Consider the following 21,693-nt stretch of genomic DNA (forward strand, 5'->3'; position numbering starts at 1 on the left):
AGTACCCGGGCACCAGTTCGTATATTAATGTTTAATGTCCTTAAAGGGGTACTACAGTGGAAAACTAAGTTTTTTATAAACCAACTGGTGCCAGAAAGTTAAACAGATTTGTAAAGGATTGTTATTTAAAAATCTTAACCCTTCCAGTACTTATCAGCTGCTGTATGCTCCACAGGAAGTTCTTTTCTTTTTAAATTTCCTTTCTGTCTGACCACAGTGCTCATTGCTGACACCTCTGTCCATGTCAGGAACTGTCCAGAGTATGAGCAAATCCCCATAGTAAACCTCTCCTGCGCTGGACAGTTCCTGAAATGGACAGAGGTGTCAGCAGAGAGCACTGTGGTCAGACAGAAAAGAAATTAGAAATGAAAAGAACTTCCTCTGGAACATACAGATACACTGATAAGTACTGGATGGATTGAGATTTTTAAATAGAAGTAATTTACAAATATTTTTTAACTTTCTGGCACCAGTTGATTTGAAATATTTTTTTTCTCGTTTTTTTACCACAGAAGTACCCTTTTAAGGGGTTAAAGGCTGTGTTTGTTTAGTTACTATGAAATAAAAACAGGAGGAGCCCTCTATTAACTATACTTTTGTATCCCTGATTGCTGTTTTGCCGCTATTGGACTGGTTCTGCAGAGCTAATCTCCCACTCTATGTATTGATTAAATCTTGTTTATTTTTTATGCAGCAAAGAACAGGGACCAACTCCAGTGGAGAAAAAGAAGAAAGGGAAGAGGAAAGTTGAAGTGTGTGACGACAGCCTGGAGGGGGAGCTCTCTATGCTGAACTCCGGATCTCAGAGCACAGAGGAGTCCACAGAGTCCCTAGACAGTCAGGTAAATGCGGAGGGGAGTGTTCTTCTTTAGCTTCACCTGCTTCTTGTCTCTACCCGTCCCTGCGCCATGGTGTTTTTATAACCAATGTGCCTTAAGCTGTTGAAGAACTACAACTCCCAGCAAGCCCAGACAGCTGAAGACACACTGACCTATGAGGCACACTGACCTATGAGGCACACTGACCTATGAGGCACACTGACCTATGAGGCTCACCGACCTTTCTGTGCTGCACACCGACCTTTCTGTGCTGCACACCGACCTTTCTGTGCTGCACACCGACCTATCTGTGCTGCACACCGACCTATCTGCGCTGCACACCGACCTATCTGTGCTGCACACCGACCTATCTGTGCTGCACACCGACCTATCTGTGCTGCACACCGACCTATCTGTGCTGCACACCGACCTATCTGTGCTGCACACCGACCTATCTGTGCTGCACACCGACCTATCTGCGCTGCACACCCACTTATCTGTGCTGCACACTCGTATTTCTAAAAATTGGAATAGTATATGACACCGTAAAAAATTCCAAACTGTTTGGGGAAATGTATCCTTGACTTGTCTGTTTTTTGGGTTTTTTTTGTGTGTTTTTTTGTGTTTTCGTAATAACTAACAATCTAATTCTACATAGAAGAGGAGGTCCGGACGCCAGGTGAAGCGGAGGAAGTACAACGAAGATCTCGACTTCAAAGTGGTGGACGATGATGGAGAAACCATTGCTGTGTTGGGTGCCGGGAGAGCGTCTGCTTTATCTGCATCCATGCTGGCGTGGCAAGCTGAGGTCAGACTACTACACCGGGCTTGTAGATCAGTGGTCTCGGACGGTGGCCCTCCAGATGTTGCAAACTTTTAACTCCCAGCATGTGCTGACATGCCCTGACTGATGCTGGGAGTTGAAGTTTTGCAACATCTGGAGGGCCACAGTTTGAGACCACTGTTGTATTCTTTGGATAGGGGATAAGTTATTTTTCATTAGACTACTCCTTTAACCCCTTAAGGACCAGACCAATTTTATTTTTGCATTTTCGTTTTTTCCTCCTCGCCTTCTAAAAATCATTACTCTCTTATATTTCCATCCACAGACCCATATGAGGGCTTGTTTTTTGCGTCACCAAATGTACTTTGTAATGACATCCCTTATTTTACCATAAAATGTACGGCGCAACAAAAAAAATTATTTATGTGGTAAAATTGAAAAGAAAACAGCAATTTAGCAAATTTGGGAAGGTTTTGTTTTCACGCTGTGCACTTTATGGTATAAATTACGTTTTCTTTATTCTGTGGGTCAATACGATTAAAATGATCCCCATGTTATATGCTTTTCTATAATTGTACCGCTTAAATGGGCACTGTCATGAAATAAAAAAATTGATATGTTGTAGTACTTAGTACTACAACATATCTCTAATATAGTTTAATTAAAAAAAGTGATTTTAAACCAGTTTAACCCCTTAAGGACTCAGCCCATTTTGGCCTTAAGGACTCAGACAATTTAATTTTTACATTTTCATTTTTTCCTCCTCGCCTTCTAAAAATTATAACTCTTTTATATTTTCATCCACAGACTAGTATGAGGGCTTGTTTTTTGCGCGACCAGTTGTCCTTTGTAATGACATCACTCATTATATCATAAAATGTATGGCGCAACCAAAAAACACTATTTTTGTGGGGAAATTAAAACGAAAAACGCAATTTTGCTAATTTTGGAAGGTTTCGTTTTCACGCCGTACAATTTATGGTAAAAATGACGTGTGTTCTTTATTCTGAGGGTCAATACGATTAAAATGATACCCATTATTACGTACTTTTATATTATTGTTGCGCTTAAAAAAAATCACAAACTTTTTAACCAAATTAGTACGTTTATAATCCCTTTATTTTGATGACCTATAACTTTTTTATTTTTCCGTATAAGCGGCGGTATGGGGGCTCATTTTTTGCACCATGATCTGTACTTTTTTTTGATACCACATTTGCATATAAAAAACTTTTAATACATTTTTTATAATTTTTTTTTTAATAAAATGTATTAAAAAAGTAGGAATTTTGGACTTTTAAAATTTTTTTTCGTTCACGCCGTTCACCGTACGGGATCATTAACATTTTATTTTAATAGTTCGGACATTTACGCACGCGGCGATACCAAATATGTCTATAAAAAATGTTTTTTACGCTTTTTGGGGGTAAAATAGGAAAAAACGGACGTTTTACTTTTTTATTGGGGGAGGGGATTTTTCACTTTTTTTTTACTTTAACTTTTACATTTTTTTACATTTTTTTTTACACTTGAATAGTCCCCATAGGGGACTATTCATAGCAATACCATGATTGCTAATACTGATCTGTTCTATGTATAGGACATAGAACAGATCAGTATTATCGGTCATCTCCTGCTCTGGTCTGCTCGATCACAGACCAGAGCAGAAGACACCGGGAGCCGGACGGAGGAAGGTGAGGGGACCTCCGTGCGGCGTTATGAATGATTGGATCCCCTCAGCAGCGCTGCGGGCGATCCGATCGTTCATTTAAATCGCGAACTGCCGCAGATGCCGGGATCTGTATTGATCTCGGCACCTGAGGGGTTAATGGCGGACGCCCGCGAGATCGCGGGCGTCGGCCATTGCCGGCGGGTCCCTGGCTGCGATCAGCAGCCGGGATCAGCCGCGCATGACACGGGCATCGCTCCGATGCCCGCGGTTATGCTTAGGACGTAAATGTACGTCCTGGTGCGTTAAGTACCACCTCACCAGGACGTACATTTACGTCCTGCGTCCTTAAGGGGTTAAAATCACTTTTAAATTCGGCCACTAGGGGTCGCCCTCCTAGTGGCCGAATGCATTAGGCAGTGACGTCACTACAGAATTTCGTCTCATTTGAGCCTGGCAAATGAGTCGAAATTCCAGTCACTGTGGTGCTCGCTCCCGCCTGTCAATCAAACAGGCGACAGCGAACACAGTGAAATCCAGGGCTGCGCATTGGCTCCCTGGACTCACACACAATGGCCGCCTCCCTGCTGCATATTCTCCCTGCAGCTGAAAGGCACGTGGCTCTTACCTCTCCTTACAGCCGCGGCTCCAGTGGGGGTACGCCGCCCCCTCACAGCTGTGTCCTGTCATTACCGGGGGGGACCACGTTATACAGAGAGGGGGGGCGCAATTTACAGGAGGGCCCATCACACACTGAGCAACAAGCGTGTGCCCGGCTTCCTGTCAGGACTTTCAATCCTCCAGAAACATAGAGAGAGTTTCCAGAGTGTACGGGCATGACAGGAAGCCGGGCACACGCTTGTTGCTTGCTACGCACCCCCGCTCATGGTCAAGCACAGGTGAGGGGGGCAATATTGGTCGGGGCTGGGTGTCTTCCAACACAGGGTGCCTCCAGTTGTTTCACCACTACAACTCCCAGCATGCCCTGACAGCAAATAGATGTCAGGGCATGCTGGGAGTTGTAGTGGTGAAACAGCTGGAGGCACCCTGTCAGGAGAACTAAGGGCGGAAGTGTCGGCCCCCAGCAGGCATCAGTGACGTGGTGCCTGCTGGGGAAGTCTGCCTGGTAGTGAACACACTACCAGGCAGACAAAATGCCATTTTTAAGATAATAAAAAATTAAATAAAGGCAGGGAGGGGATTAGGGATAGATGGGAAATAGGCAGGGTCAGAAGAAAAAAAAAAAGAGGATGGTGGGAGCTACCCTTTAAACAAAATCTCAAACTATTTTAACAAAATTACTGTGCTTGAAATTGCCCTATTTTGACCACCTATAACTTTCTCATTTTTCCATATATGTTGCATTATGAGGGCTCTTTTCTTGCGCCATGATCTGTAGTTTGCTTAGGTTTTGCTTTTTATTAATTTTTAACAAATTTTTTGGGGAATAAAATGTGACAAAAAAGCAGCAATTTGGGGCTTTTTAAAAAAAAAATTTTTTACATTTACGCCATTCACCGTATGGGATAATTAACAATATATTTTAATAGTTCAGACTTTTCTGCACGCAGAGATACCAAATATGTGTATAAAAAAAAATTTTTTAATGCTTTTTGGGGGGTAAAATGGGAAAAACTGACATTTTACCTTTTTATTGGGGGAGGGGATTTTAAAATATTTTTTGACTTTATTTAATATTTTTTGATTTTTTTTTTTTTACACTTTAATAGTCCCCATAGGGGACTATTTATAGCAATCCTTTGATTGCTAATACTGTTCAGTGCTATGTATAGGACATAGCACTGATTTGTATTATCGGTCATCTCCTGCTCTGGTCTGCTCGATCTCACACCAGAGCAGAAGACCCCCAGGAGACAGCTGGAGGTGAGGGGACCTCCGACTGCCATGCTGGATGATCGGATCGCCACGGCAGCGCTGCAGGCGATCCGATCATCCATTTAAAGTACCGCACTGCTGCAGATGCCGTGATCTGTATTGATCACGGCATCTGAGGGGTTAATGGCGGACATCCGCACGATCGCGGATGTCCGCCATTACCGGCGGGTCCTTGGCTGCCGATAGCAGCCGGGACCTGCCGTCCGGTGCTCGCTGTCATGGTGGAGCGTAAATTTACGTCATGGTGCGTTAAGTACCACGGCACCATGACGTACATTTGCGTCCATTGTTGTTAAGGGTCTGATTGACACTTTTTTTTTTTTGAGCTGGACCCCATTCACTTGCACAAGGTCTGTCATTGACCCAGTAATTTTACAGGATTTTAGTGGAGAAAAATATTTAGTTTGCACTGTTATTTTCTCCGCTAAACTACCGTCCTCCTGGCCGGATTGCCGACGGAACTTCGAATAGCGGTGTCCAACGATAATTTGAACGAGGCCTTAGGAAACAGTGAGAAAAAAGAGAAATGTCCTATTGTTTTCAGTGGGATTCTATTGTGAACATAGCCTTACACTAGCGCATAAACGGTTGCCTAATGCCTCTTCTAACACCTAGAAAAATGTCATCGTTATTCTCATTATTCCCGGTTTTTATTTGCATTGTAGGAGCCGCCTGAAGATGACGCCAATATAATAGAGAGGATTCTGTCTTCAAGAATAGTCCAGAAAGAGGTCAGTGCTATAGCGGGAATTCACTGTCTTTGCATATTAACCTTTGGATACATTCTAATCAAATGCAGGTTCTGTCCCTGAAAGTTAACTCAGGGCTTCCCTCTTATTTCAGCATCTTTCGTCTGCCCCAAAGGGAGGGATTCATGGGGTCATGTGTCAAGACCTGTGTAGAGGAAAAGTTAGCCAGTTGTCCATAGCAACCAATCAGATCACTTCTTCCATTATTGAAAAGGCCTCTGAAAAATTAAAGAAACGATCTGATTGGTTGCTATGGGCAACTGGTCAACTCTACCTCAACTCTTTCTTTATATATATATATATTAATAATAATTAAAGAATAATAATAATACATTATATATATATGTGTGTGTGTATATGTGTCTATATATATCATACACACACCTCTCTCTCCTTATGGGTGTGTGGGCGAGCGTATATAAAGCGCCCATGTTTTCCTTACATATTACGGCTGGAAAATACATGGCGCTGCTGCTTCACACTTTGACTCTGTAATCGCTTTGTTTTGTAACTAATAATTGTAATTTGCTACTTGTAGATAAAAATGTAACCAACCTAAATTTGTTTCTTTCAGTTCACCCCTGGAGGAATGCCAATGGAGGTGGAGGAATTCTATGTTAAGTACAGAAATTTGTACGTAATCTGGTTATTATTGTGACTGATAAGTGCTAGTTCAGACTATGACAGGTTACACAAGAGTTTGATTTAGTCAATTGTCATGCCATTTGGCACCTCTGCAAAAATACAACTCTCAGCATGGCTAGACAACCAAAGGCCTGTCTGCCTCCTCCAGAGGATCCACACTGTCCCTGAGAAGTAAATCAAGACTTCCCTCTCAACTCAGCAACCTTTGGCTGTCTGGGCATGCTGGGAGTTTTAGTTTTGCAACAGCTGGAGGCACACTGTTTAAAAAAAACTATACATAACACTGACATAGTGGTTTGTCCATACTAGTGGCTGTGCCTGGTACTGCAGCTCAGTCCTGTTTACATAAATGAGACTGAGCTGCAGTAATTTTTTAATTGATACTGTGTATTGAAACAAAAAATTTAAAAGCTGAGCGGGCATGATGTCGCCACTGATCAGTGGAGGTTAAAGGAGTACTCCGTCCCTAGACCTCTTATACCCTATCCAAAGGATAGGGGATAAGATGTGTGATTGCAGGGGTCCCGCCGCTAGGGACCCCCGCAGTCTCCCTGCTCCATCCGGCGTTCGTTTAGAGCAGTGGCAGCAGCGGTGGAGGCTCGTGATGTCGCGGCCACGCCCCCTCAATGCAAGTCTATGGGAGGGGGCGTGACGCATTGAGGGGGCGTGGCCGTGACGTCACGAGCGGCCGTGACTGTGACGTCACAAGTCTCCGCCCCGCATCACCAGTCATCCGGCATGCTGTCTGGAGTGCCGCAGCCAAGATCGCGGGGGTCCCCAGCGTTGCGATCCCCGCGATCAGACATCTTATCCCCTATCCAGATGTCTAGGGGCGGAGTACCTTTTTAAACCCCTTTACTGAACAATTGTCCTATCAATGTGTGCAAGGGTTGTCTCATCCTGGTCTTTAACCCTTTCCTGACCTATTATGGATCTGATCCTTTGTGGCACCATTAGGTTGTATATAGTTGGCTGGTTTCAGTAGCCAAGGGCCCCAGCTATTAACCCTTTAGAGGCCACTGTCAAACCTTACAGCAACAACTAAACAGCCTATTTTTCTGTCATTGCTGGTGCAGGGAGGCAATATGTTGTCCTGACAGCCCGAGACCTCTGCTAATCCTCCGTGACCGCCAGGACTATTCTATTGATACAGCCTTCTTGTGACATGCTCTACTAATGGAGTGCAGATCTGATGGATCAGTGAAGGACATATGTGCTGCACTGATCTGTATGAGCAATCTTCTGCTTTCTTGTACAAGTCCCTTAGGGGGAACTATAAAAAAAATAAAAATAAAAAAAAAAAAGTATAAAAAAAAGTTGTAGGTATGGCCGTGAGTGGAATTGTCCGAACTATTAAAACATAATCTTATTGATCAAAATGTCTGATCTACACCAAATTGGTACCAATAAAAACTACAGATCATAGTGCAAAAAAAGAGCCCCAATTCTTGGGTGGAAAAATAAAAAGTAATATAAAGTAGCTCTCCGTTCTGGTAAGTAAAGGGCATGGTCTTGGCCCCCCTCTATAATATGAGGAGCAGCGCCATTATACAACTTGTATATGATGATTTCAGCAGATTTCTGCTCTGCAGGCCTCCTCTATAATGTTCACCCTCCTCCCCCTCAAACTTGTATTACTTGTCTGGAGCGCCTTCCTACATCCCCCTCACTCCACCCCACCCCCTTCCTCTATAGACTTTGTATTGCTTGTCTGGAGCTCCTTTCTCCCCCTCCATAGACTTGTACTGCTTGTCTGGAGCTCCCTTCTCCCCCTCCATAGACTTGTATTACTTGTCTGGAGCTCCCTCCTGCCCCCTCCATAGACTTGTATTACTTATCTGGAGTTCCCTCCTCCCCCTCCATAGACTTGTATTACTTGTCTGGAGCTCCCTCCTCCCCCCTCCATAGACTTGTATTACTTGTGTGGAGCTCCCTCCTCCCCCTCCATAGACTTGTATTACTTGTCTGGAGCTCCCTCCTCCCCCTCCATAGACTTGTATTACTTGTCTGAAGCTCCCTCCTCCCCCTCCATAGACTTGTATTACTTATCTGGAGTTCCCTCCTCCCCCTCCATAGACTTGTATTACTTGTCTGGAGCTCCCTCCTCCCCCTCCATAGACTTGTATTACTTGTCTGGAGCTCTTCCTCCTTCTCCATAGACTTGTATTACTTGTCTGGAGCTCCCTCCTCCCCTCCATAGACTTTTATTACTTGTCTGGAGCTCCCTCCTCCCCCCTCCATAGACTTTTATTACTTGTCTGGAGCTCCCTCCTCCCCCCTCCATAGACTTGTATTACTTGTCTGAAGCTCCCTCCTCCCCCTCCATAGAGTTGTAATACTTGTCTGGAGCTCCCTCCTCCCCCCTCCATAGACTTGTATTACTTGTCTGGAGCTCCCTCCTCCCCCCTCCATAGACTTGTATTGCTTGTCTGGAGCTCCCTTCTCCCCCTCCATAGACTTGTATTACTTGTCTGGAGCTCCCTCTTCCCCCCTCCATAGACTTGTATTACTTATCTGGAGTTCCCTCCTCCCCCTCCATAGACTTATATTACTTGTCTGGAGCTCCCTCCTCCCCCTCCATAGACTTGTATTACTTGTCTGGAGATCCCTCCTCCCCCTCCATAGACTTGTATTACTTGTCTGGAGCTCCCTCCTCCCCCCTCCATAGACTTGTATTACTTGTCTGGAGATCCCTCCTCCCCCTCCATAGACTTGTATTACTTGTCTGGAGATCCCTCCTCCCCCCTCCATAGACTTGTATTACTTGTCTGGAGATCCCTCCTCCCCCTCCATAGACTTGTATTACTTGTCTGGAGCTCCCTCCTCCCCCCTCCATAGACTTGTATTACTTGTCTGGAGCTCCCTCTTCCCCCCTCCATAGACTTGTATTACTTATCTGGAGTTCCCTCCTCCCCCTCCATAGACTTATATTACTTGTCTGGAGCTCCCTCCTCCCCCCTTCCATAGACTTGTATTACTTGTCTGGAGATCCCTCCTCCCCCTCCATAGACTTGTATTACTTGTCTGGAGATCCCTCCTCCCCCTCCATAGACTTGTATTACTTGTCTGGAGATCCCTCCTCCCCCTCCATAGACTTGTATTACTTGTCTGGAGCTCCCTCCTCCCCCCTCCATAGACTTGTATTACTTGTCTGGAGCTCCCTCCTCCCCCTCCATAGACTTGTATTACTTGTCTGAAGCTCCCTCCTCCCCCTCCATAGACTTGTATTACTTATCTGGAGTTCCCTCCTCCCCCTCCATAGACTTGTATTACTTGTCTGGAGCTCCCTCCTCCCCCTCAATAGACTTGCATTACTTGTCTGGACATCCCTCCTCCCCCTCCATAGACTTGCATTACTTGTCTGGAGCTCCTCCTCCTCCTCCATAGACTTGTATTACTTGTCTGGAGCTCCCTCCTCCCCCCTTCATAGACTTGTATTACTTGTCTGGAGCTCCCTCCTCCTCCTCCATAGACTTGTATTACTTGTCTGAAGCTCCCTCCTCCCCCCTCCATAGACTTTTATTACTTGTCTGAAGCTCCCTCCTCCCCCTCCATAGACTTGTATTACTTGTCTGCAGCTCCCTCCTCCCCCCTCCATAGACTTGTATTACTTGTCTGGAACTCCCTCCTCCCCCTCCATAGATTTGTATTACTTGTCTGGAACTCCCTCCTCCCCCTCCATAGACTTGTATTACTTGTCAGGAGATCCCTCTTCCCCCTCCATAGACTTGTATTACTTGTCAGGAGATCCCTCCTCCCCCTCTATAGACTTGTATTACTTGTCTGGAGCTCCCTCCTCCCCCTCCATAGACTTGTATTACTTATCTGGAGTTCCCTCCTCCCCCTCCATAGACTTGTATTACTTGTCTGGAGCTCCCTCCTCCCCCTCAATAGACTTGCATTACTTGTCTGGACATCCCTCCTCCCCCTCCATAGACTTGCATTACTTGTCTGGAGCTCCTCCTCCTCCATAGACTTGTATTACTTGTCTGGAGCTCCCTCCTCCCCCCTTCATAGACTTGTATTACTTGTCTGGAGCTCCCTCCTCCTCCTCCATAGACTTGTATTACTTGTCTGAAGCTCCCTCCTCCCCCCTCCATAGACTTTTATTACTTGTCTGAAGCTCCCTCCTCCCCCTCCATAGACTTGTATTACTTGTCTGCAGCTCCCTCCTCCCCCCTCCATAGACTTGTATTACTTGTCTGGAACTCCCTCCTCCCCCTCCATAGACTTGTATTACTTGTCTGGAACTCCCTCCTCCCCCTCCATAGACTTGTATTACTTGTCTGGAGCTCCCTCCTCCCCCTCCATAGACTTGTATTACTTGTCTGGAACTCCCTCCTCCCCCTCCATAGACTTGTATTACTTGTCTGGAACTCCCTCCTCCCCCTCCATAGACTTGTATTACTTGTCTGGAGCTCCCTCCTCCCCCCTCCATAGACTTGTATTACTTGTCAGGAGATCCCTCTTCCCCCTCCATAGACTTGTATTACTTGTCAGGAGATCCCTCCTCCCCCTCTATAGACTTGTATTACTTGTCTGGAGCTCCCTCCTCCCCCTCCATAGACTTTAATTACTTGTCTGGAGCTCCCTCCTCCCCCCTCCATAGACTTGTATTACTTGTCTGGAGCTCCCTCCTGCCCCCTCCATAGACTTGTATTACTTGTCTGGAGCCCCCTCCTCCCCCTCCATAGACTTGTATTACTTGTCTGGAGATCCCTCCTCCCCCTCCATAGACTTGTATTACTTGTCTGGACATCCCTCCTCCCCCTCCATAGACTTGTATTACTTGTCTGGAGCTCCTCCTCCTCCTCCTCCATAGACTTGTATTACTTGTCAGGAGATCCCTCCTCCCCCTCTATAGACTTGTATTACTTGTCTGGAGCTCCCTCCTCCCCCTCCATAGACTTGTATTACTTGTCTGGAGCTCCCTCCTCCCCCCTCCATAGACTTGTATTACTTGTCTGGAGCTCCCTCCTCCCCCCTCCATAGACTTGTATTACTTGTCTGGAGCCCCCTCCTCCCCCTCCATAGACTTGTATTACTTGTCAGGAGATCCCTCCTCCTCCTCCTCCATAGACTTGTATTAAAGTCTAACATGATATATTAAAACATTTCTTACATTCGCTTGTACTAGTGATCTATTCAAAATGTTGTTCAAATGGTGAGTGCCTATTTAGTCATATGGCCTCTCCGGAGCAGGAGGTTTGACCTCTGGTACGGCCATTTAATTCCCTGACTGCAGTTGTCTGTGCAGAGGCGTCATTGGGGGAGATACAAAAAGAGGTGAACACTAAATGTCCTATGATCAGAAGAGCGGTCTGTGTATCCCCGGCTATCGTTGTATCTAAACTATCATTGTCTGAAGGGCGCGGGTCATAGTGCTGCGTGTGAACTGACGTCTACTTCCTTCTCAGTTCCTATCTCCACTGTAAGTGGGCGACCCTTGAAGATCTAGAAAAGGATCCAAGGATCCAGCAGAAGATCAAGAGGTTTCGAAACAAGCAAGCACAGATGAAGCACATCTTCACCGAGGTCAGTGTAAGGGACAAACCACACGGAACGTTACCTTTATTACGTCTGCTGTTTTGTATGAACTATATACCTTCTACTGTAACAGTGTGTCTCCAGCTGTTACAAAACTCCCAGCATGCCTGCACAGCCAACAGCCTGTCTGCCTCCTCCACACTATCCCTGAAAGGTAAATCAAGGCTTCCCTCTCATCTTAGCAGCCTTTGGCTTTCTGCCGTGCTGGGAGTTTATTTATTTTTTTCTTTCCGTGGCAAAGTTTAAAATCCCCTAAAAATGTATGCGGGGAAATGCAAATACCCCTTAAAAAAGTCTGCTGGACACAGAGAAGAAAAACTACCAATCTGGGCAGGTTTTACAGGTCTGCAGCAGTCAGGGCATGCTAAGACTTGTAGTTCTCCAATACAAGGGTACAGGAAAATGGTATGGGGCTTTCATGTGCTTTTAGAAATGTTTATCTGCACTATTTACTGCTCCACCACCCCATGTTTTCTAACTTTAGGATTGACATTTCATGGGTTTTATTTTAAATTTTCCATAGACTTATGGACTAAACATACAAAAATAAAATATAAACATCCTGAAATCTATTAATGAAGCATGTTGTGGAGCCACTGTAAAAACTCCCAGCATGCCCGTTCTTCCAAAGTCCTGTCTTCCTCCTCCAGAGGATCCACACTGTCCCCAAAAGATAAATCAAAGCTCTCAACTCATTAGAGCGAAGCCTTGATTTACCTTTCAGGCACAGTATGGATCCTCTTGAGGAGGCAGAAAGGCCTTTGGCTGTCGCGGCATACTGGGAATTGTAGTTTTGCAGCAGTTGGAGGCGCACTGGTTGGGAAACACTGGTCTAATGTATTGTACAGAGATAATTCGGTCTAGACGGTGTCGTTCATACCGCGATACCTGACGCATATCTTTACCGTTCTCCCTTAGCCAGATGAAGATATGTTTAACCCGGACTATGTGGAGGTGGACAGAGTATTAGAAGTTGCTCATACAAAGGACTCTGATACCGGAGAGGTAAGTTGACTTTTTCTCTCATTAGGTAAACGTACTTCCGGTTCCCCATAAATCTGATATGTGAGCGTATATATATATATATATATATATATATATATATATATATATATATATATATATGACGTTATCTGAGAAGTGTCAGAAATACCCACCAACTAAATACTGCTCAGGACTGAAATACTCTTGATTTGTTGCAAATTCTTAGAATTAAAGGGGTACTCCGCCTCTAGACATCTTGTCCCCTATTCAAAGGATAGGGGATAAGATGTCTGATCGCTGGGGTCCCGCTGCTGGAGACCCCCGCGATCTCCCTGCTACACCCAGTGTTGGTTTAGAGTGTCGGGTGCAGCATCGGAGGCTTGTGATGTCATGACCACGCCCCCTCAATGCAAGTCTATGGGAGGGGGCGTGACGTACGTCACGCCCCCTCCCATAGACTTGCATTGAGGGGGCATGGCCGTGACGTGACACGTGGGGTGTGGCCGTGATGTCAAGAGCCTCTGCCCCGCATCGCCAGTCATCCGGCACGGAATGAAGTTCGCTCCGTGCACCGGATGTAGCTTAAAGGGGTCCTCCAGTTCCCTGCCTTCCGGAGCTCCGCTCGCAGCGTCCGGAAGTTTTATTACTCCGAACGCTGTGTGCGGGCTTCCGTGTTCTAGGCCGCCCCCTCGTGACGTCACGCCCGCCCCCTTAACGAAAGTCTATGGGAAGGGGGCGCGACTGCTGTCACGCCCCCTTCCCATAGACTTTCGTTGAGGGGGGACGGGCGTGACGGCATGAGGGGGCGGGCGTGACGGCACGAGGGGGTGGTCTCGAACACGGAAGCCCGCACACAGCGTTCGGAGTAATAAACTAAATTTCTTTGAAATTTTAGAATCTCAGCAACTGAATAAGAAGTTTAGGGAGTACACAATGGCGAATTTATATAATTATATTTGGTGTGAATTGTAAAAAAAAATGTGGAATAGATAGAGAATGTAATTTCACTCCTTTATGGGAAAATTTACATTTTTGGATATAGACTCTGGGTTTTGGTGTAGGAAAGGGGTTTAAGACTATTGGACATTTGGGGCATGGCCTGACGCTTGGTATGAGCGGACGCATGCTGTGAGTGCTCCCGCTCCGAACCTGCTAATTTAACATCCTGATCGCAAATCCTGGCTTATGGGACGGCTAGTAACTGGGTCAAGACAGGGAAGATGGGTTCTAAACTGGACCCGGCGCAGGCAGACAAACAAAATTGGGCCAGCTCTCATGCGGCGCGCTCCTCTCCTGCTCGTGCGCTCCAGCCGAACTCCCCGGTCGGGGGATCTGAGGAGCCGAAGGAGCTTACACATAGAGGGGTACTCCGCTGCTCAGCGTTTTGGAGCTTGTGACGTCATAGCCCCGCCCCCTCATGACATCTGTGGCATCTTCAGGGGGCGGGGCTATGACTTCACGAATTCGGAACAGTTTGTTCCACACGCTGAGCAGCGGAGTACCCCTTTAAGGAAGTGAGCAAACTAATTATATCGGCTATACAGGCTTCCAATACCTCTCTCTGGGGCAATCTGGAGGAACTTAAAGTGGATGTCAGCCTGATGTGTCTTGATCTCCAGACGCTGAGGGACCGGGTCTGAATCTGAGAGGCGCATCTCAGTGGTTTAAAACACAGTGGGCCTGGTGCCTGAATCTCTGGCCGCCCTCAGATCCCAGGGGGAGAAGAACGACAACCTCGAGAATCGGCTGCGCCGAAATAACCTAATGGTGACCGGCCTTCCGAAAAGGGCCAAAACCCCATTGCTTTCATGAAGCGATGGTTCAAAGAGCTTTACCCTGATGCCTCCTTCTCATCAGCATTTGCAGTGGAGAGGGCCCACAGGGTGACATCATGAGGGGGCGGGGCTATGACGCCACAAGCTCCCAGCGCCGGCTCCAGCGTTCGGAACAGTTAGTTCCAAAAGCTGAGCAGCGGAGTACCCCTTTAAGATAAAGATGTTGATAGGAGTTGGGGAATGGAGAATTATTGATTATTACATTTCTAACATATGCTAAGGTTATTTATCCTATGGAAATGGTTTCGAAAAGTGCGTCCGCGGCTAGAGGAGTGGGTCGACCTTATTAGGAGGATATTTTTATATGAAAAAGAGCTGGCAAAACAATCCATAAAGGGGTTTAAAAGAGTTTGGAAAAACTGGAGATATTTTTTATTTATTTATTTTTAATCACGATGGTAACTGGGGTGGGACGGGTTGGGAGGGGATAGTTATGAATGAAGAATGTGCTATACTGTTTAATTGTGAATTGTTAATTTTAAAACTTAAAAGAAAAAACAATAAAAAAAGAAAAAAAAAAAAAGCAAGGCGGAAACAACAAAAACACAAGAAGTAAAATTGTCTGTGTCCTTAAGGGGTTAATGCGTTAAAATGGAAATGTATAAATTGTGTCCTCCCATAGGAGGTGACGCATTACCTGGTGAAATGGTGTTCACTGTCCTATGAAGAAAGCACCTGGGAGCTGGAGGAAGATGTCGATCCAGGCAAAGTGAAAGAGTTCGACGCCCTACAAGCCTTCCCGGACATCAATGTGACGGTAAAGTAATACAGTCGGCGTTCATCCGTAGAATAAAGACCATGGCACACGTTTTGTTTTCCCACATGTATGTTTTGCAGGCATTTGAAAAAAATAAATAAACCTACCGGCTGACTTTACTACTTTACTGATGACTTTACTACAGCATCACTCTGGCTATTATATAACTTTTTTTATGGTGTTTTTTTTAGCAGGCTTCATCTATAGTTTACAATTTTTCCAGAGCTGGTGGATGGAGCTCCCGCCTCCATAGACTTGTATTACTTGTCTGGAGCTCCCTCCTCCCCCTCCATAGACTTGTATTACTTGTCTGGAGCTTCCTCCTCCCGCCTCCATAGACTTGTATTACTTGTCTGGAGCTCCCTCCTCCCCCCTCCATAGACTTGTATTACTTGTCTGGAGCTCCTCCTCCCCCTCCATAGACTTGTATTACTTGTCTGGAGCTCCCTCCTCCCCCCTCCATAGACTTGTATTGCTTGTCTGGAGCTCCCTCCTCCCCCTCCATAGACTTGTATTACTTGTCTGGAGCTCCCTCCTCCCCCCTCCATAGACTTGTATTATTTGTCTGCAGCTCCCTCCTCCCCCTCCATAGACTTGTATGGCTTGTCTGGAGCTCCCTCCTCCCACCTCCATAGACTTGTATTACTTGTCTGGAGCTCCCTCCTCCCCCTCCATAGACTTGTATTACTTGTCTGGAGCTCCCTCCTCCCCCCTCCATAGACTTGTATTGCTTGTCTGGAGTTCCCTCCTCCCCCTCCATAGACTTGTATTACTTGTCTGGAGCTCCGTCCTCCCCCCTCCATAGACTTGTATTACTTGTCTGCAGCTCCCTCCTCCCCCTCCATAGACTTGTATGGCTTGTCTGGAGCTCCCTCCTCCCGCCTCCATAGACTTGTATTACTTGTCTGGAGCTCCCTCCTCCCCCTCCATAGACTTGTATTACTTGTCTGGAGCTCCCTCCTCCCCCCTCCATAGACTTGTATTGCTTGTCTGGAGTTCCCTCCTCCCCCTCCATAGACTTGTATTACTTGTCTGGAACTCCCTCCTCCCCCCTCCATAGACTTGTATTACTTGTCTGGAACTCCCTCCTCCCCCCTCCATAGACTTGTATTACTTGTCTGCAGCTCCCTCCTCCCCCTCCATAGACTTGTATGGCTTGTCTGGAGCTCCCTCCTCCCGCCTCCATAGACTTGTATTACTTGTCTGGAGCTCCCTCCTCCTCCTCCATAGATTTGTATTACTTGTTTGCAGCTCCCTCCTCCCCCTCCATAGACTTCTATTACTTGTCTGGAGCTCCCTCCTCCCCCTCCATAGATTTGTATTACTTGTTTGCAGCTCCCTCCTCCCCCTCCATAGACTTGTATTACTTGTCTGGAGCTCATTCCTCCCCCTCCATAGACTTGTATTACTTATATGGAGCTCCCTCCTCCCCCCTCCATAGACTTGTATTACTTGTCTGAAGCTCCCTCCTCCCCCTCCATAGACTTGTATTACTTGTCTGGAGCTCCCTCCTCCCCCTTCATATATTTGTATTACTTGTCTGGAGCTCCCTGCTCCCCCTCCATAGACTTGTATTACTTGTCTGGAGCTCCCTTCTTCCCCCTTCATATATTTGTATTACTTGTCTGGAGCTCCCCTTTTTCCCCTCCATAGACTTGAATTACTTGTATGGAGCTCCCTCCTTCCCCTCCATAGACTTGTATTGCTTGTCTGAAGCTCCCCACCCCCCCTCCATAGACTTGTATTACTTGCCTGGAGCTCCCTCCTCCCCCTCCATAGACTTGCATTGCTTGTCTGGAGCTCCCTCCTCCCCCTCCATCGACTTGTATTACTTGTCTGATGCTCCCTCCTCCCCCTCCATAGACTTGCATTACTAGTCTGGAGCTCCCTCCTCCCCATTCATAGACTTATATAGCTTGTCTGGAGCTCCCTCCTCCCCCCTCCATAGACTTGTATTGCTCTTCTGGAGCTCCCTAGTCACCCATTTATATACTTGTATTGCTTGTCTGGAGCTCCCCCCCCCCATATAGACTTGTATTGATTGCTTGTCTGGAGCTCCTTCCTTTCCCCTCCATAGACTTGTATTGTTTGTCTGAAGTTTCCTCCACCCTTCTATAGACTTGTACTGCTTGTCTGGAGCTCTCCCCTCCATAGACTTGTATTACTTGTCTGGAGCTCTCCCCTCCATAGACTTGTATTGCTTGTGTGGAGCTCCCCCCTCCATAGACTTGTATTGCTTGTCTGGAGCTCTTCCCTCCATAGACTTGTATTGCTTGTCTTGCAGACTCGAAAAGCTGAGAAGGTTATCAGAAAAAACATTTTGAGCAGCAGAATGGGGGTAGAGGTAAAACAGGAGAAAGAAGCATTTTTGTCTGATATTCTCTTGTACTTTTTATCTATGGAAGGTTTGTTCAATTGATAAGTGTCTATTTACGTAACGTAGGGGTGGACACTTCTCTAGTTGAAAATATATTTAAAAAAAAAAAATGTGGGAGCTCAACATAAAAAGAGAAAACCTATACCGAGGATACTGCGTTGCACATACCCATGTGCCAAGAAAGAGTACTAATAGTGTAAAAAGGGGAGGCAGTCCTAGGCTAGGTCAGAGTAAAAGATATAAGGTCAGAAATTAGAAGAAAGAGAGAGAAAAAAGAAAACGTGTCTAAAATAGCATAAAATGATAACATTTATTTGGAAAAATGACGTGAGGTCTGCGGCAGGGCCCTTGTGTGGTCACTAGATAAAATGGTTACAATGGTATAAAATGCTAAAAATATAAAATATGCACAGTGGTATTGCACTTTCATTGTCTCATTGTCCAGTTAGTGAAGTGCAATACCACTGTGCATATTTTATATTTTTAGCATTTTATACCATTGTAACCATTTTATCTAGTGACCAGACAAGGGCCCTGCCGCAGACCTCACATCATTTTTCCAAATAAATGTTATCATTTTATGCTATTTTAGACACATTTTCTTTTTTCTCTCTCTTTCTTCTAATTTTTGACCTTATATCTTTTACTCTGACCTAGCACGACTGCCTCCCCTTTTTACACTATTACTTCTCTAGTTGAGCAATAAAAATGGCCATAAATTTTTTCTATTCAGTTTTTTTAAAGCTTTTTTTTTTTTTTTTTCAATGCACAGTAAATATACAGTGCAGAATAAGAAATCTATGCATAGAAAGAATTACAATAGCTGAAGGGGCTTAATAAACTACTTTAGATTAAGGGTCAAAGGGGCAGAAAATCAAGAAAAAGTCTGAGGATGTGTCACTTTTTTTTCCCTGTTTTTAATCTGTTTCTATCTTCTCATTGTAATAAAAAATTTTAATTATTGAATTTTTTGATTTTTAAATCTAGGTAATGTTGTTTTTTCTTTTTTTTTTCTTTTGTACATCGTTAAAGGAGCGGCCATCTTGCCTAAAGTTTATTTATTTATTTTCTTTTTAAAGCATTTAGGTTTATCATTGCCATTCCTTTTTTTTTTTAAACTGTAATTTGGCGCAAAAAAATTTGTGCAATTTCAAAATAGACACTTTCTTCAAATTCAAAATCGAATGATGTGCAGTAAATCACTTTTGACATTTGCAGTGGAGGATATTTACTGTGTGCGCCTTTATTCAAAAAGTTGCAAAAAAAAAAAAAAAAAGGATGCAAATATTAAAAACCCCTTCCCCCCTACCCCCAAATTCATGCCGTCTACCTTTCCTTAAAAAAGTGACATGCTTCAGCATGTTCTGAGGTGATCTTCAATTGTCCAAAATCTATGGAAATCTGTGCACCTTTTTTAGAAATTTTGGCGTAATTAAGCCAAATACAACAAAAAAAAAAAGAAAAGAAGAGGAATGGCTGCACACACTTTCACACAATGATTAATCTGCCCCTTAGAAATGTGTTTTACAGCAGGCCCCATGGCAACAATGCGCTGTTTCTTTTTCATTTTTGTTTGGGCGCTATGCTCAGTGCCTTATTTAGGTTTTTTGTGTTTTATTCATTTTGTAAAAATGTTATGAAAATATGTTTCAAAAAGGAAAAAAAAGAGGTTATCCCATATACATAAAAGGAAAAGGTTACTGGGCGTGCTCTGTGACCTGTGCAGAGCTCATTCTACAGAGAAGGGGGAGGCTGAGCTGTGAGCATCATCTCTTGTCTCCTTTATGCACTGGTGTCATCTTTTACTATAATACCATTTACAGGTACTATATATGCTGCAGATTTTCTGCTGCAGACTTTAACATTGACTTACAAGCAGAAAATCTGCTACATACATAGTGAACGTGCCCTAAATTCTGTACTGTCAATGGGCCCTTCTGGGATTCCTCTGCACCAATTCTTCTACACGTTCATTCTTTTGGCTAAGTTCCACCTTGATTGTATTGCCATCAATTGGGGATGTCCGCGCGGCCCTAGCGCCGTTTGATTTTGCCGTTGCATGCTGCACACGGAAAGTTATATTGGAATTTCTCTAGGGGTGAATATGCTGTAGTGTGAATGGGCCCTTAGGGGTAAGTTCACACATGCAGAATTACTCCTGGTAACTTAATCATAAATTCTGCAGTAGAAAATCTGCAGCAAAATATGCGCGTGTGAACAGATCACTTCCCAGCAGCCTCCTCCTTATCATCACAGACACAACAGGAAGTCTCTGCTTAGACCCTAGTGGTCAGAATGGAATCTGCAAGATTTCAGGGTTATTTTGAAATATAGATTGTAACCAAAATTTCTAAAAATGTATCTTAATAATAGCCTGCTGGGTAATTTTCTAAAGAGATATTCTCATTTTAAGTGAGAGCAAATTCATGATTGTTGGGGGACCCCTCCCATTTTAGGAAGTACACCAGTCCCTGATTTCTCACCCCACCTATCATAAACTTTCAGCATGCTCAGTCAGCCAAAGACTAAGATGAAAGGGAAGACTTTAATTTACCTTTCAGGGACAGTGTGGATCCTCTGGAGGGAGCTGACACGCTGTTATGCAGGCATGCTGGGAGTTGTAGTTTTGCAGCATCTGGAGGTCCACAGTTTGGAGAGCACTATCCTAACAGTATGACATGTCTTTATGACAGTGCCTCCCAACCATGGTTCCTCCAGCTGTTGTAACACTACAACTCCCGGGCATGCTGGGAGTTGTAGTTTTGCAACAGTTGGAGGTCCACAGTTTGGAGACCACTTACTTAACAGAATAATAACTCCTAGCATGCCCGGACAGCCAAAGCCTTATATGCCTCCTCCAGACAATCCACACTGTACCTAAAAGGTAAACCAAGACTTCCCTCTGATCTCAGCAGTCTTTGGGTATACTGGGAGGTCTAGTTTTTAAACAGCATGCTGGTTGGTAAACACTGCTTTATGAGGTTGTGTGCCCACTGCAGTACAATCACATGAAGGAATCATTGTAATAGGTAGGTGATGTTTCATATTAACCCATTGCGGAAATCTTGGAGATCCTTCCTTGTCAGCGTTCCGTACGAGCTCCTTCGGCCTTTTCCCTCACGTTGATAATTTATATAATTTAATTCATATATTTTCTATCCGGGTATAGGAGAGACCATCATCCGAAAGCTGGCAGAAGTTGGTGTGTTCTCGTTTGTACAAAAATAATAATCAGCTGAGAGAATACCAGCTGGAGGGCATGAACTGGCTTCTCTTCAACTGGTACAACAGGTGAGGATCAGCGAAGCTCTGTATGTATCTATTGTCACCTTAAAGGGGCACTCCAGAGAAATATGTATATACATACAAAAAGTGTCGAAGCCACCACACTACCAGGATATGTTCCCTGTAAACCATCCTGCCTGATATATACGGCTCCTGTGGCCCCTGCTGTCTTCTCTGGCTGCCATCCTTTCCTTGCCTACATATCCCAGGAATCATTGCAGCTCTGCTCTGCCATCCAGCTCACTCTCTGAGAGCAGCCCCCACCCTCCTGCTTTGAGCAGCAAAGAGAGGTTCAGTGTCTGATTGGCTAAGGCTGCACACACCTCCCAATTCTCAGCACTAAACAA

General features: G+C 45.0%; 1 protein-coding gene across 6 annotated transcripts in view; it reads left to right on the plus strand.

Annotated features, from left to right (window-relative positions):
• The window catches only part of CHD6 (chromodomain helicase DNA binding protein 6), a 136,930-nt gene that overhangs the window by 53,522 nt on the left and 61,715 nt on the right, over window positions 1–21,693 (plus strand). For 5 of the 6 annotated variants that reach the window (XM_056549343.1, XM_056549348.1, XM_056549345.1 and 2 more), the window contains exons 4-11: window positions 695–842; window positions 1,477–1,626; window positions 5,833–5,898; window positions 6,491–6,549; window positions 11,979–12,096; window positions 13,027–13,113; window positions 15,550–15,684; window positions 21,231–21,352. In XM_056549343.1, coding sequence (XP_056405318.1) covers window positions 695–842; window positions 1,477–1,626; window positions 5,833–5,898; window positions 6,491–6,549; window positions 11,979–12,096; window positions 13,027–13,113; window positions 15,550–15,684; window positions 21,231–21,352 — 885 coding nt within the window. The remainder of the gene's footprint in view (window positions 1–694; window positions 843–1,476; window positions 1,627–5,832; window positions 5,899–6,490; window positions 6,550–11,978; window positions 12,097–13,026; window positions 13,114–15,549; window positions 15,685–21,230; window positions 21,353–21,693) is intronic. The other variant, XM_056549344.1, reaches the window with a different exon arrangement.

Source organism: Hyla sarda, chromosome 12 (assembly GCF_029499605.1).
Source record: "Hyla sarda isolate aHylSar1 chromosome 12, aHylSar1.hap1, whole genome shotgun sequence".
Taxonomy (NCBI): domain Eukaryota; kingdom Metazoa; phylum Chordata; class Amphibia; order Anura; family Hylidae; genus Hyla; species Hyla sarda.